General features: G+C 41.2%; 1 protein-coding gene across 4 annotated transcripts in view; it reads right to left on the bottom strand.

Moving 5' to 3' along the window:
* Window positions 1–6571: 6571 nt before the first annotated feature.
* Window positions 6572–15679, bottom strand: part of BCAR3 (BCAR3 adaptor protein, NSP family member) — a 150113-nt gene continuing 141005 nt past the window's right edge. For all 4 annotated transcript variants that reach the window (XM_017879775.1, XM_017879773.1, XM_017879776.1 and 1 more), the window contains 4 exons: window positions 15465–15636; window positions 11523–11634; window positions 11064–11276; window positions 6572–7200 (listed from right to left, as the gene is read on the bottom strand). In XM_017879775.1, the coding sequence (XP_017735264.1) occupies window positions 7022–7200; window positions 11064–11276; window positions 11523–11634; window positions 15465–15636 (676 nt within the window). In that variant the 3' untranslated portion in view covers window positions 6572–7021. The remainder of the gene's footprint in view (window positions 7201–11063; window positions 11277–11522; window positions 11635–15464; window positions 15637–15679) is intronic.

The raw sequence follows: 15679 nt of genomic DNA on the forward strand, positions 1-15679 counted from the left end.
CCAAGTTTGGAAGTAGGAACGCACAAAACAAAATAGTAGGAAAATAGTGGCAATTGTTAAAGCTTCAGATGGACAGACGTTTGGGGTGGGGAGCTTAAAACAATGAAAAAGGCTTTTATTATCGAAACTAAGATCAGGGAAATCACATCCTATTTGTGAGGAGAAGATAACGTCCTTATAACAATAACAACAAATGAAAAGGTTCTCCAGGCTCATTGAAAAGGATTTTATTTTGAAGAACGAACAGATTGTATTATCTGAAATGCTTGGGACCAGAAGTGTTGCTGTTTTTTTTTTTTTTTTTTTTTTTTCTTTTTCTTTTTCTTTTTTAAATATTTGCATTAAATACTTACCAGTTGAGCATCCTTAATCCCCAAATCCAGAATTTTCCAGTCAGCATTTCCTTTGAGCATCATGTCAGTGCTCAAAAAGTTTCAGATTTTGGAGTTTTGAATTTGGGATACTCAACTTGTATTAGCTTAGGTTTAAAAAAATGCTTCAGAAACAATGAACTTATTTCTATGAGTTCCTATACCTAGGATCAATGTATTCCTGAGGATAGTCACTGTCAGGAATTAGGGAAACTACAGAAAACATAAGAGGCACCAAAAGATTGGGGAATTGGCAAACATACATTTTGAAGAGTAAATTCTGAGAAGTTGGACAACCACCCTTGAAAGTATTAAATAATGTTAGCTTTTAGGGGACAGTGTATTGGGTAACTGACAGGTTCCTAAGAATGAGCCATTTCAAAATAGCCTCATTTCTTTCTTTTGATACAAATGGGGGAATTCTAAGACACAATTTGTGTCTTGCTTTCAACACAATTTCAGTTTGACAAGATTTCTCACTTGTTTTCTGTGAGTTGTAACAGCACCGTTAGGGAGAATGGGAGCATTTGACGACCTGATTTGGTAAACCCAGAATCTCCACCCTGAGGAGTTTATATGTATATGTATGTTATGAACCATTATAAGATAAATGTATCACCCAGTTTAACAAATAGAATATTACCAGGTGGGTGTAGTGGAAGCACTGTCTGAGTGTGGAGTGAGACAGATAAAAACTACAAGCTTCCAATTCTGGCAAACCAAGATCAGCAATCCCCAACCATCTTACTCCCTCTCACCCTTTTCTCCATTCTCTTCTATGGCTGAGAGCTCCTGCCACTGGCTCTTGGCATATAGCCAGCACCCAGATGGTGCTGTGCTGATGTAGGAGGTGAGATGAGGGTAGGAGGTGAGATGGCGATCTATTGCCTGTCCCCTCTCTTCAGGTGCCAGACAGTGGTTAGTAAACTAATGACAGCGATCAGTTGAATGGGGGAAGTCACTGGAAGAGTTTGCAGTTCCATGTGTCAAATCACAGGGGCATCATTTATCTGGTGACAGCCATATCAAACAGATTATACCAACCCATTTGTTTAAACAACTTGAAAATTATTAGTGATTGATAAATGGTTTGTGCTATTTCTATCACTTGATAAAGTTTTATGTAGTTTAAAGAATAAAATGATTTGTACACTGATTTATATATTTATGAATTTAGTAATATCCCATTTATCAAATATTTTAAATATTCCATTGTATCTTGAGACTTGTCTTTTTCACTCAACATCATTTCTAAGATTTATCCTTGTTTATGCATAATTTTATTGTGTATAGTATTTCATTATAAAAGTATACACAATTTATCCATCCTCTTGTTGATGGACATTTGGGCTATTAGTTTTGCTAGTAAAAATATACTGCTTATGTGTATCTATGTATATGTTTACTGATTTAAGAGTTTCTCTAAAATCTGCACCGAGGAGTAGAATTGCTAGGTCATCGTTATAGTTTTCATTAAAATTTTAGATTCAAGGGGCACATGTTCAGGCTTATTATGTGGATTTATTGTGTGCTGCTCAGCTTTGGACTTCTAATGATCCTTTTGCTCAAATAGTGAACATAGTAACCAATAGGTATTTTTTCAAGCCTTTCTCCCCTCTCTCGCTCCCCGCTTTTTGGATCCCCAGTGTCTATTGCTTCCATCTTTATGTACATGTTTACCTAATGTTTTGCTCCCACTTAAAAGTGAGGACATGCAGTAGTATTTGGTTTTCTGTTTCTGCATTAATTCGCTTAGGATAATGGGCTCCAGCTGCATCCATGTTATTGCAAAGAATATTTCATTCTTTTCCATGGTTGTGTAGTAGTCCATGGTGTGTATGTACCACATTTTTTTTCTTTTTTCTCTCTCCTTTTTTTTTTTTTTTTTTTTTTTTGAGATGGAGTTTTGCTCTTGTCACCCAGCTGGAGTGCAATGGCATAATCTCGGCTCACTGCAACCTCTGCCTCCCGGGTTCAAGTCATTCTCCTGCCTCTGCCTCCTGAGTAGCTAGGATTACAGGTGCCCGCCATCACACCCAGCTGATTTTTGTATTTTTAGTAGAGACGGGGTTTCACCATGTTGGCCAGGCTGGTTTCAAACTCCTGACCTCAGGCCACTCGCCTCAGCCTCCCAAAGTACTGGGATTACAGGCATGAGCCACTGTGCCTGCCCACCACATTTTCCTTATCCAGTCAACCACTAATGGGCACCTGGGTTGATTGTATGTCTTTGCTGTTGTGAATAGTGCTGTGATAAATACACGAGTGCAGATGTCTTTTTGGTAGAATGATTTCTTTTCCTTTGGGTATATACCCAGTAATGCAATTGCTGGGTCAAATGGTATAATTCTAGTTTCAGTTCTTGGAGAAATCTCCAAACTGCTTTCCACAGGGGCTGAACTAATTTGCATTTCCACCAATAGTGTATAAGCATTCCCTTTTTTTCACAAACTTGCCAACATCTTTTTTTTTTTTTTTCACTTTTCAGTAGCCATTCTGACTGGTGTGAGCTGATATTGTGGTTTTCATTTGCATCTCTCTGCTGACTAATGATAGAAGTTTTTCATGTTTGTTGGCTGCTTGTGTGTCTTCTGAGAAGTGTCTGTTCATGTCCGTTGCCCACTTTTTAATGTAGTTATTTTCTTGCTGATTTAAGTTCCTTACAGATTCTGGATATTAGTCCTTGGTCAGATGTGTAGTGTGCAAATATTTGCTCCTATTCTGTAGGTTGTCTGTTTAATCTGTTGATAGTTTCTTTTGCTATGCAGAAGCTCTTTGGTTTAGTTGGGTCTCAGTTGTCAACTTTTGTTCTTGTTGCATTTGCTTTAGAGGATGTAGTCATAAATTCTTTGCCTTGGCCAATATTTAGAAGAGTATTTTCTAGGTTTTCTTCTAGGCTTTTTATAGCTTGAGGTCTTTCAGTTAAGTCTTTAATTCATCTTAATTTTTGTGTATTGTGAGAAGTAGGTGTCCAGCTTCATTCTTCTGCATATGGTTAGTCTTCCCAACACCATTTATTGAATAGGGTATACTTTCCCTATTATTTATTTTGTCAACTTTGTTGAAGATCAATTGGTTGTAGGTGTGCAGCAGCTTTATTTCAGGGGTCCTTACTCTGTTCCATTGGTCTATTGTGTCTATTTTTGTACCAGTACCATGCTGGTTTGGTTACTGTAGCCTTGTGGTATAGTTTGAAGTCAGGTAATGTGATACTTTCCACTTTATTCTTTTTGCTTCGTTCCGTATGAATTTTAGAATAATTTTTTCTAATTTTGTCAAAAGTGACATTTGTAATTTGATAGGAATAGTGTTGAATCTATATATTGCTTTGGGCAATATTGACATTTGAATGATATTGATTCTTCCAATGCATGAACGCTGATTGATTTTCCATTTGTTTGTGTCACCTATGATTTCTTTCAGCATTTCAGCAGTCCTAGTTTTGTTTTGTTTTGTTTTGTTTTTTGGTGACTATTGTAAATGAGATTATATTCTTGATTTGGTTCTCAGCTTGAATGTTACTAGTATATAGAAATGCTTCTGATTGTTGTACATTGATTTTGCATCTTGAGACTTTGCTTAAGTCATTTATGAGGTCTAGGAGTCTTTTGGTGGAATCTTTAGGGTTTTCTAGGTACAGAATCGTATCATCAACACAGAGAAAATATGACTTCCCTTTTTCGTACTTGGGTGCCTTTTATTTCTTTCTCTTGCCTGACTGCTCTGGCTAGGACTTCCTTTATTTTCAGCTTTAAAATATAATGCCACATTTTCCTCCCAAAGTTATTGTAATATTTTTACACTCCTACAGGCATTGTATAAGGGTTATTCATGTTCCATATCCTGGCCAGCACTTAGGAGTCAGACTTCAATTTTTGTCAGTTAAAGGATATAAAAGAGCATTTCATTATAGGCTTCAATTGTTGCCCTGATTATTGATGTTGTGCATCTTCGTGTTTACTGTGTTTCCCCTTCTTGTAAAAACCCTGTTTTCATCCTTTTTTCGGGGGGGGGGGGGTGTCAATTGTCTTTTTATATTTATTCATGGAAGCTCTTTACATATTAAGGATGCTAATTGTGTTATCTCTTACTGTGTAACATAGCTGGCTGATTTTGGCTCAGGGTTTCTCATGAGGTCACAGTCCAACTGCTGGCTGAGGTTGTAGTCACCTCAAGGCTTTGACTGGGGCTGGAGAGTCCACTTCCAAGATTATCCTTGCTGGCTGTTGGCCAGAGGCTACAGTTCCTTGCCATGAGGACCTCTCCATAGGGATACTCACAAGGTGGCATCTTGCTTTCCCCAGAGTGAGTGATCCAAGACTCAAGACAGAAGCTACAGTCTTCTCATAACCTATCTCAGATGCAACATACCATTACTTCTGCCCTGTGTGCTTGGTCGCACAAAGCCTGGTATAATGTGGGAAGGGACAACACAGAGTGTGAGCGCCAGAAGGCGGAGAACATTGGGGGCCATCTTGGAGGCTGCCTACTATACTAATCTGTTGTCCATTTTATGCGTTGCCAATATTTCTGATTTTTCAGGTTCTCTATGTTGTCTTTTGAATGGAAGTTCTTTTTAATGCAGATTAGTTGTTACTTTATAATTAATGCTTTTTCTAACTTAAGAAATACTTGATTCAAAGTAAAATATATTTTATTCTAAAAGTATTATGATTTTGCCTTTCCCATGTAGGTTCTTAACTCATCCAAATTTTATTTTTGTGTTTGATAAGAGGTAAGAGACCATTTTCCCCCTTTCATTTGCTTAACCAATTGTTCAAGAATTAAAGTCATCCTTTCCCTTGCTGATCAACAGTATCACTCTGTCATGTTAAATTTCTGATGATACCTTAATTACTGTAGCTTAATTATGAGCTTTCATATCTGGTAGGCACCACCAACCTGTGACCACTGTAAATCAATTTCTTGGTTTTGGATTTTGTAATTTTTACTCCAGACCTGTATGAGGACAGGCGTGTGGTTGCAGATCCTCACTGAAGATTATAGTCATTATAATTATTTTCTTCCTGGAGCTATATGTGAAGACAGTCATGTTTCCTGGCAACCTCCCTTTGCTGGCAGATGAATGTTTTCTACTCCATTAACAGGGACCCTTTAAGGAGTCCTGCTTAATGGAGGCATTTTAAGTTCCCCCAAGACAGACACTCTCATTCATTGAGCTGACGTTACTCTTTGCCTCTAGGTCTGTCCCGGCTCCTAAGTTCTCATAAGGAATTGATTCAAATTTGCTGTACCTTTTCAGGTGCAGCAGGGGAGAAGTTTGTTCCTTGGGGATTTCTATCAAGGTTGATCATACACTAAAAGGTATGTTTATTAAAATGTATTCAGGATTTAGTTATGGTGAGAGGGCTAAGAGCAGCTGAACCACCATATTGCCAGAAGGAGAAATGTGCTTTGGTTTGTTTCAACAAAAAATAACATATTATGGCACCTTTTAAAAAAATGTGGCACGTTTTTAAAAACCATCACAGGGCGATAGTTAAGTTACAGTGTAACTTCTGTCACCAATAAATCATAGTTTTTAAAGGCTATTTAACATCGTGGAGAAATTTTCACAGCCAGTTTAAGACGAATATAAAAGTTGGTATGGTCCTAATACTATTTAAAAGAGAAGGAAAAACAGATTATTAAATGTTTGACAGTTGGTGGCAGAGTGACAGGATATGTTAAAGTCTTACATTCCAAATTCTGTGCAATAGGGAAAGTTGAGAGGGATATTGATAAACTAGAAAGAAAGTAGAAAGTATCCCCTTTGCAAAATGAGAAACCTAGAAAGCCAACCTAGGAAACGCATTGTTGTACTTATCAGCTAGAGGAAAAGGTAACAGTTGATTACTCTGAAATATGTGAAGAGATGTTCTGTTCATAACATCTGGGTGCCCAGTTTGTACAGGCTGCTATGCTGCACATGGATTTCAATGAGGTAAACTTGGCCTAACTACACCTGCTAGCAAGTACCACAGCTTGAGTTTGAACCTAGGTCCTGTGCAGCTGTTTCTACCTTGTGTCACTATCACTCTGTCTCCTAATCCAGGAATATTAAATTTTTCATACCACTTTCATTCATTGTGGTTTACCATCAGGATATGGTGCCTAGGGAAGAGCATGCCTGAGGTGGCTAAGAGGTAGAATTATTGTACCAAGATGAATTGTTTAATATGAAAGAGACTGGATACAACTGTTTCACAAAAAGATATATTTTCATTCATGAGTATTTACATTTTTCATATTTGTTTAAAGAATATCATATAACTGATACCTTCTGAAATGGTTCATGCTTTTAAACTCTTCTATTTACACTTATCTGACATGGAATTAAAACTAAAATGGTCAAATACCATGATAATAGAAAGCAACCAGCCAACATAGCTAGGTCTTCTCTTAAATTTGCTGATCAACATTAGCAGTAGTTACCTTAATAATAAATTATTCATTTAAAAATCAGTAGTAATTTTAGACAATTCATAAATAAGTGTGCTCTGTGCAATTTACACATTTAATATCCTGTGGATACTAAAAGCTTGTATATTGTCAGATTTGCACATTATTACTTTATCAAATAGTAAGCTTTCCCAAAGATGAAGCTGAGGAAACTTGAAAAGATATTCTAAAGGTTCTCTGGAGAGTTATCAAAGCTCTGCCTGCTTTACAGGAGGAGGTTCCAATTTGCGTGAGAGGGCAGTTAAAATCTGGTTGAATTTCTCGTATCTCTCTGTCTGATTGACTTGTGCGCCTTTGCTGCCCCATAGCAATCGCATTTGAAATTCAGTCTTGCAGATTTCATTCATTTCTTCATCTGGTTGAAAACCTAATCAAAACAAAACAAACAGAAAGTTACTTCAGTTCTGTCTAAGTAGACTGAAAGCTTGCTTAAAGTAGAATCAAAATGAACTTCTTCTCTCTCTCAGAACTTTAAAAAATGTCCCCAAAGAAAAATATAGGATCTATTCTGTATAAGGGAGAGCAGAGTCCCACCCTGCAGAACCTGAGCACCTTCAGAGAAGAAATAACAGGTAAACTCATTAAAAAACAATAGAGTGAAATTGGTTTGTACAAACCGCTGTGGGAAGTAGTGCTGTGGGAAGGAGGGTTCATGGTACCTAGGAGTTTGTTACTTGTTTTTACCAACTTTACTGATGTACAGTTTACATGTCATATGATTCACTTGTTTTTGGCTGTGCAGTTTGATATATGACAGTAAGTCTATATAAACCATCACTACCAGTCTTAGAACACTTACATCACCTTAGTATCTCTTTGCTGTCAATTCCTGTTCCTACTGCAGACCTCAGTCAACCACTGATCTGCTTTCTGTTGCTACTGTTTTGCCTTTTCTAGGAATTTGGGATAAATGAAATCATCCACTATGGACTTTTTAATGTGTGACTTCTTTCACTTAGCCTGGTGTTTTTGAGATTATTCCATGTTGCATGTTAATAATTCATTTTTACTGATCAGTATTCAGTTTTATGGACATGCCATGTTTTGTTTATCCATTCACCAACTGATGACATTTGGGTTGTTTCCATTTTCTGCTGCTATGAGTAACTGATTGTGAACATTTATGTACAAATCTGTGTGGCCACGTGTTTTCATTTCTCTAGGAGAGGAATTATTGGGTCATATGGTAAGTATATGTTAACTTTTTTTTTTTTTTTTTTTTTTTTGAGACGGAGTTTTGTTGCCCAGGCTGAAGTGCAATGGCGTGATCTCAGCTCACCGCAACCTTTGCCTCCTGGGTTCAAGCGATTCTCCTGCCTCTCAGCCTCCCGAATAGCTGGGATTACAGGCATGCGCCACCGCGCCCGGCTAATTTTGTATTTTTAGTAGAGACGGGGTTTCTCCATGTTGGTCAGGCTGGTCTTGAACTCCCGACCTCAGGTTATCTGGCCACCTTGGCCTCCCAAAGTGCTGGGATTACAGGCATGAGCCACCACGCCCAGCCAAGAAATCTTTACATAGCTTAAGGGCACAAAGAATTTCTCGTATGTTTTCTTAGAGAAGGCTATACTTTAGCCCTTACATTTTGGGTCTATGATCCATTTTGGAATATTGTGTATGGTATGAGGTAAGGATCGAGATTCACTTTTTTGCATGTGGATATCCGATAGTTCCAGCACCATTTGTAGACGGATTATACTTTATCCAGTGAATTATTTTGGCACCTTTGTTGAAAATCGTATGTGTGGGTTTATTTCTTAACTCTACTCCATTTAAGAGAGGATCTGGTCTACTTAAGGCCAAAGATGTTCAGGCAACTCTATTAAAGAGGAAGCAGCCTCTAGCCAAAGAGGCATGTGGTTCTCATCCTTTATTATTGCTGGGATAGTTTGTTCTGTCATTAAATATACCTGCCATCTAGATCACAGGATCTTGGTGGTAGCAAGGACAACAGGAATATTTTCTTCTTGATGATGCCAGAATATCCTTGGTGGATAACCAACCAAAGGCCAGATGGCAACTTTTTTTTTTTTTTTTTTTTTTGAGACCAGGCTGGAGTGCAGTGAGTGTCATAATCTCAGCTCACTGAAATTAAGAATTGAGGAGAATTGCTTGATTCTCCTGCCTCAGCCTCTTAAGTATTCCTTCTCAAAATTCCACGGCTAATTTTTGTATTTTTAACAAGAGACAGGGTTTCACCATGTTGGCCAGGCTGGCCCCTAAGTCCTGACCTCAGGTGATCTGCCGGCCTCAGCCTCCCAAAGTGCTGGGAATACAGGCGTGAGCCACCGTGCCCGGCCCCCAGATGGTGACTTCTATTCATTCAGTTAACATGCTTTGAGCCCCTCCCCATTCACCTGGTCTGGTCTATGCTGATGAGCAGATCTCTGCCTTTCCTGGGTTCACTGTCACTTACAGCAATGAGAACTTGCTATGTAAATCTACATTAGGATCAACTAAAAAATTCCATCAGTGACCTTTAAAGTGATTTAGAGCTGTAGAACAGCTTATGGCACACTTTTCTAAAAACACACCCTGCTGATGTACTGGCTTGTGCAACATCCATGGTAATGTATTCATTGGCTTTGTCTAAGTAGGCACTCTGATATTTGTTGACTTGTGTGTTTTTATTGTTTGAGTAACATACAGCCAATCCTGGAGAACTTTTTGAGGAAGAAAATGAAACAGGTATGTAGTACTTATAACCACAGCAGACGGTGCAAACGACTGAGTCCCACATTCTGGTTCTGAGGCAGCTCTCTTTTAGAATTAAATGAATGGAGTCTCCTGCCCCCATGTAGTTCTTAACCTTGTGAATCAAACTATGGGTCCTTGAAGAATTTTTAAAAATTATATAGTAATGGAAAATAGTCATCCCCGGCGACTGCCTTGGCAAAGCCCTCCTTGTTGAATGGTCTTTCTGCCATCAAACCTTCAGCCCTCCAGCCTTCCTCCACACGGACACCAGAGTAATTTACTTTAAAACAGAAATCTGACCATGTTGCACCCTCCCATGGTTAAACCCTTCACGGGCTGTCCTTCAGCCATGGTCCTACGTGGAAGGCCCTTCCCAGCTGCGCCTCCCTCTGTAGCCTAGTTGGCCATTCCTTAGGTCATACTTTGTACAAATCTAAACCCAAGTACTTGTGGATCCCAGTTTTCACCAGGCCCTCTCAGTGGCTTTGCTTGGATTGTGCCGTCTGAGTGGAATTCCCAGCCTGCTTGCTGGTAACTACTTTTGTCCTTTAACAATCAATGCAGTGTTTTCTGGGAAGCTGTCACCAGGTGCTTCCTCTTTCCTAGCATCTCTGACCAAATCAGTCCCTTCCCCTAAGTGCTCCCACAGTACACCCTGCACTTATCGCTGCATGCTGAGATACCTGCTTACATTCCTCAGGACATCCAGTTAGCGTGGTGCCGCGCACATGCCGCATCTGTGATAAATGCTGGCCGTGCTGACTGAGGAGGCTGCTTTTTGTCACCATAGCACTTATAAGAAAGATACGTTTACACATTGTAGAAGTGCCCCACACTTTCCAGGATGTGTCTGGTGATAAAAGCAGGGGAGCTCACTTCACAGGAATGCAGATAAATGAGGTCTGAATAAAACTCCACCTCATCTTGGCACATCACCTTTTCTAATCTCACCTATTAAAGGTACTATTAATAAGTGGTAGGCAAGTTGGCCAATTCTTGCTCTGTTGCCCAGCACCCAGGCTAGAGTGCAGTGGTGCAATCTCAGCTGACTGCAACCTCCACCTCCCGGGTTCAAGTGATTCTCCTGCCTCAGCCTCCTGGGTAGATAGGATTACAGGCATGCACCACCACGCCCAGCTAATTTTTGTATTTCTAGCAGAGACAGGGTTTCATCATTTGGGCCAAGCTGGTCGTGAACTCCTGACTTCAAGTGATCCACCTGCCTCAGCCTCCCAGAGTACTGGGATTACAGGCGTGAACCACCGTGCCCGGCCCCAATTCGTTCTTGACCCCTTCTCTCTGTTTATTCTATACCATTGAACAAAAGGAACACTTCAAGAAGAAAGGAGAAACAAGGCACTTGAGTCATTCTGGAATTAAGAGGAAGTAATAACCAGCCATATAGGAAATGGAAGTCCATTCTTTAATCCTTCCTTTTAGTCTTTTCTAAGTGAAGTCAGCCATGCTCTTCCATTCCTTCATTTCAATTACTCATACAGTGTTAGAGAAAAGCTTACAAAAACCACCTCTCACCTGCCAGGATCCTCTCAGCATTCATCCGGTAGCTGTCCGTGGCCTCGGCCATCAATCGTGCTGTTGCCAAATGGTTCAGCATGATTTCACAGCTCTGGTCATTTTTTTCCCACATGTCGGTTCCTTCAAAAGTGACAGCCTGGCGCTCCATTAAGGTCACAAGGGGCATCAGCAGTGGGACTGATACATTATTTGGGGGAACACATGTGGACTCTGAAGAATAAGGAGTAGAGTTTTCCATATCAGATGTTTTCCAAAGTTAAGCACAGAATGAGGTGACTCAGCCCTTGTCTTGTTATAGCAACTGCAGCCTTCTACAAGCAACACTGTCATCTGATAAAAGCCCTGATGAGCCATCCACAGTGCTGCAGATAACTCAGGGCCTCATAACATGCCCTGTGTACTTGTACTCCACTCCCCAGCGGGGTAGCCCCATGCTTGCTCTGCCCACGTGCTCACCTCTGCCTTCATGCAGGATTTTGCTGAAGGGCTTCAGCTGTTTCTCATAGAGAATGGCAGTCTGGGTGTACTGGTGCCGCAGAGCAGTCCACGTCTTTTCTAACCTTGTGATCTGGAAGAAACGTAGTGTTTTGGAAAAGGTTCTTTTTAAAATTAACCTTTTTGTGGCTGGGCATGGTGGCTCACGCCTGTAATCCCAGCACTTTGGAAGGCTGAGGTGGGTGGATCACTTGAGGTCAGGAGTTCAAGACCAGTCTGGCCAACATGGTGAAACCCTGTCTCTACTCAAAACACAAAAAATTAGCCAGGCATGGTGGCGTGTGCCTGTATTCCCAGCTACTCGGGAGGTTGAGGCGGGAGAATCGCTTGAACCCGGGAGGTGAAGGTTGCAATGAGCCGAGATCGTGCCACTGCATTCCACCCTAGGTGACAGAGTGAGACCCCGTCTCAAAATAAAATAAAATAAAATAAAATTACCTTTTTGCTTAAATTTTGGAACAGGTGATAGATACACATGGTAAAAATGTCAAAGTGGCTGAAAGCAGGGTAGAGAGGAAAAGTAATCCCCCATCCTCCCCATCTGCATTGCTGTTAGCCCATCCCAGAGACGACAACTTTCTTCAACTGCTTGTGCGTGTGCACTTCACACACACACGGCCTGCTGGCCAGTCCACTGTCAAAATTTAAGGCAGTATTGGATGAGAGGAAATAAACACGATGCAAAGTAAAGCGCCTGAATGAAAAATTATAACTCTTGCTATAATAGAAATCAGCATTATTAGGAAAATACGGCAGAATTGATAAGTTGCTTATTTTAAATATTGATCCTAGAAAATTCCATTGTACCTGAAGAATTCTGAAAGCTCTTGAAATAAAACTGGAATTGACCTCCCCAAAATTCCTGTCTATATGCACACCCTTTTTAAAAATAAATACATGCATATTATACTATATAAACCATATCTATTCCTTGCCTCAAAAGCATTCAGTATAAGTACATATAGAACAGCCTTATTTTGTTAAATTTCTGCATAATAGTCCACTGTATGGAGAGCTATAGTTTAACTAGTCTCTTAAAGAGTTTTATGACTTTTTTTTCTTTGAGACAGGGTCTCACTCTGTTGCCCAGGCTGGGGTGCAGTGGTACGATCACAGCTCACTGTAGCCTCAACCTCCCAGGCCCAGTGATCCTCCCACCTCAGCCTCCTGAGTAGCTGGGACAACAGGCATGAGACACCACGCCTGCTACTCATTTCTTTTCTTCTGCAGGTAACTCGGGGCCTAATTTTCTTCTGGAACAATTTAGTCAGCAGCAGCATATTACCACTGACTCTGTCCTGAGATAAATGGTCCCCAAGTCATACCCTAAAACCAGCAAGGCTGTGTTAAGTTTTCTACATGAAACAAGGCCAGGGCATTAGTATTTAGGGAATAAGAGCCAACTTTGTGTCAAATATTTAAAGAATTTCATTTAATCTTCACAGTGCCCTTTAAGACAGGTATTTTGGCTTCATTTTACAGATCAGAAAACAGAAGCGATTAGGTAACTGCCCAAGGCTTCCCAGCTGGTATGTGGTAGAGCTGAGATTCATTTACTTGGCCTTGAAGAGCTCCTGTATCCAAAAGGAAGGTGAGTAGGCTCAGCACCAGCAGATGTGCTGTGAAGAAAAGGCTGTGGCTGGCCTTCCTCCTGCTGCCCACCATGCTGCCCTTCCTTCTGTAGACCCCTGCTCCCTACCCACTCCCTGAGGCATTGCCTTTCTGAAAGAAGCCTCTGGGTCTGGGCTAGGCCCGTCTCCTGGACGTACTCTCTTGATACTAGAAGCTGAGAAGAGAAGGTGGCACATGTGGCTATAGTGTAAGGGCTGGGTTGGATGGTAACATGCAAAGTAATGTGACTCTTTTTTTGGGCTTTCCCTGGGTATGCCACTTCCTCCTAGGCCATTGAATGCTCCGGAGGACTGTGTCCTGTCACTGCTGATGTGCTCCAGAAGAGAAAGGCTGACACTGTTAAAAGGCAGGGAGCCACCTACAAAGCATGGTAATGTGGTTGGGGACAAGTCCCTAACCGCTGAGTTTGATGTCATGGATGGCAACCATGTGATCCCACAAAACATCCCCTTTACCAGTCTCAGGGGAAGCTCTGGGCTGGAAAGCTTTACCCACAGCCTGGCCTGTTGGCTCTGCTGTCAAAATTCTAGGCAGTTTTAGATGACAAGAAATAAACATAATACACATTAAAATACCTGAATGAAAAAATGATAACCCCTGTTACAGCAGAAATAGGTATATCATGAAAATCCGGCAGAACTTATGGACTGCTTATTTCAAATACCAATCCTACAAAATTCCAGTCTACCTGAAGAATTTTGAAAGCTTCTGAAATGTAATTAGAATTGACCCCCCAAAAATTCCCGAAGAAGGCACTAAGTTGTTCAACCTTTTATTTTTAAGGTGACCTTGCTTTAATGCAAGTAAATTCTGTTCCTGCCATGATCTGACTTGCGGGACATGTGATTGTGGCTGTTTCCCAGTGGCAATGATGGAATTTCAATGAGCACCTGGCAGGATTTCGGATATAGCCTGTGGCTATGAAACAGCCAAGCCGAGTGACCAGTGGTTTTGGTGTTACTAGAAGGTTTTGTTGGCTGGATTGTAAACTCATACTCAAGTCCTCCAAGCACCCAGGGCTTGGGAGAACAGAAGTGGGAGTGCCGATCCTAAGCGATAAAGATGGCAGCATGACTTTCCTCTATGAGGCCTGCTTGACTTCAGATACAGATATTCATGTTTGACACTCATCCTAAAAATCCCCTGGCACAGCAGATAAATTCAAATGCCCAATTTCAGAAACGGTAATTAGGGAGTTCTATGGCAGATGGACCAGGAATCTGAACTTTTTAATAGGACAGTCTGTTTTAGGTGACCTGAACTAAACTATTCTAAGGATTCTCTGATAGAAGCTCTGCCAGTGTCTCATTTCCCAGGGATTATACTAAACTGCCCACACACCTGGCGACCCAGATGGAGGCAGTCTCTTTCTTATACGACACACTTTAGCCAGATGTCTCATCCTAATTGGTTCTCCATGAATCACTACTGTTCATGAGGATGACACTTGCTACTGTACATCAAAGAGAAAGCATGGACTGTCAGCAATTATCTACTACTTTAAAAATAGACCCCAGAGACTGGGTGTGGTGGCTCACGCCTGTAATCCCAGCACTTTGAGAGGCTGAGGTGGGTGGATCACCTGAGGTCAGGAGTTTGAGACCAGCCTGGCCAACATAGCAAAACCTGTCTCTACTAAAAATACAAAAATTAGCCACGTATGGTATCCCATGCCTGTTATCCCAGCTACTCAGGAGGCTGAGGCAGGAGAATCACTTGAACCCGGGAGACAGAGGTTGCAATGAGCCAAGATCACGCCATTGCACTGCAGCCTGGACAATAGAGTGAGACTCCATTTCAAAAAAAAAAATAGACCCCAGTCCAGGCACAGTGGCTCATGCCTGTAATTCCAGCACTTTGGGAGGCTGAGGCGGGCAGATCATTTGAAGTCAGGTGTTCGAGGCCAACCTGGTGAAACCCTGTCCCTACTAAAAATACAAAAATCAGCTGGGTGTGGTGGTGCATACCTATAGTCCCAGCTACTTGAGGCTGAGGCATGAGAATCACTTAAGCCTGGGAGGTGGAGCTTGCAGTGAGCTGAGATTGCGCCACTGCACTCTAGCTTAGGTGGCAGAGTGAGATTCTGTCTCAAAAAAGAAAAAAAAAAATAGACCCCAGTCCAAACACTTAGGACACTGTCCCCTAAATGAAGCAGCTTTCACTAAGATTCAATTTACTTTTGAGATTGACTAAAATAGTCTGATTTGCCAAACACGGCATGCAGATCTCTTTACAGAACATTAAGTACACATAAAGTAACTGGAAATTTACCTGTGGCATTTCCAGGGCTTTCATGAGAGCTGAGAAGGAATAGAGGTCCCCCATGGAATCCTTCAGTTCCACTGCCACCTGGATGATCTTACTCAGAGTGGCTGCTCGGTCCTCCAAAGTGCCCGTGCAGCCCAGAATGTACACTGCAATGCCGATGGCCATCGTGTTGTGTCTGAAAGCGAGGAGATCAGTGGTCAGGTTCAGGGCCAATGGGA

The sequence above is a fragment of the Rhinopithecus bieti genome, unplaced genomic scaffold (assembly GCF_001698545.2).
Source record: "Rhinopithecus bieti isolate Rb0 unplaced genomic scaffold, ASM169854v2 scaffold_11919, whole genome shotgun sequence".
NCBI classification, from domain to species: domain Eukaryota; kingdom Metazoa; phylum Chordata; class Mammalia; order Primates; family Cercopithecidae; genus Rhinopithecus; species Rhinopithecus bieti.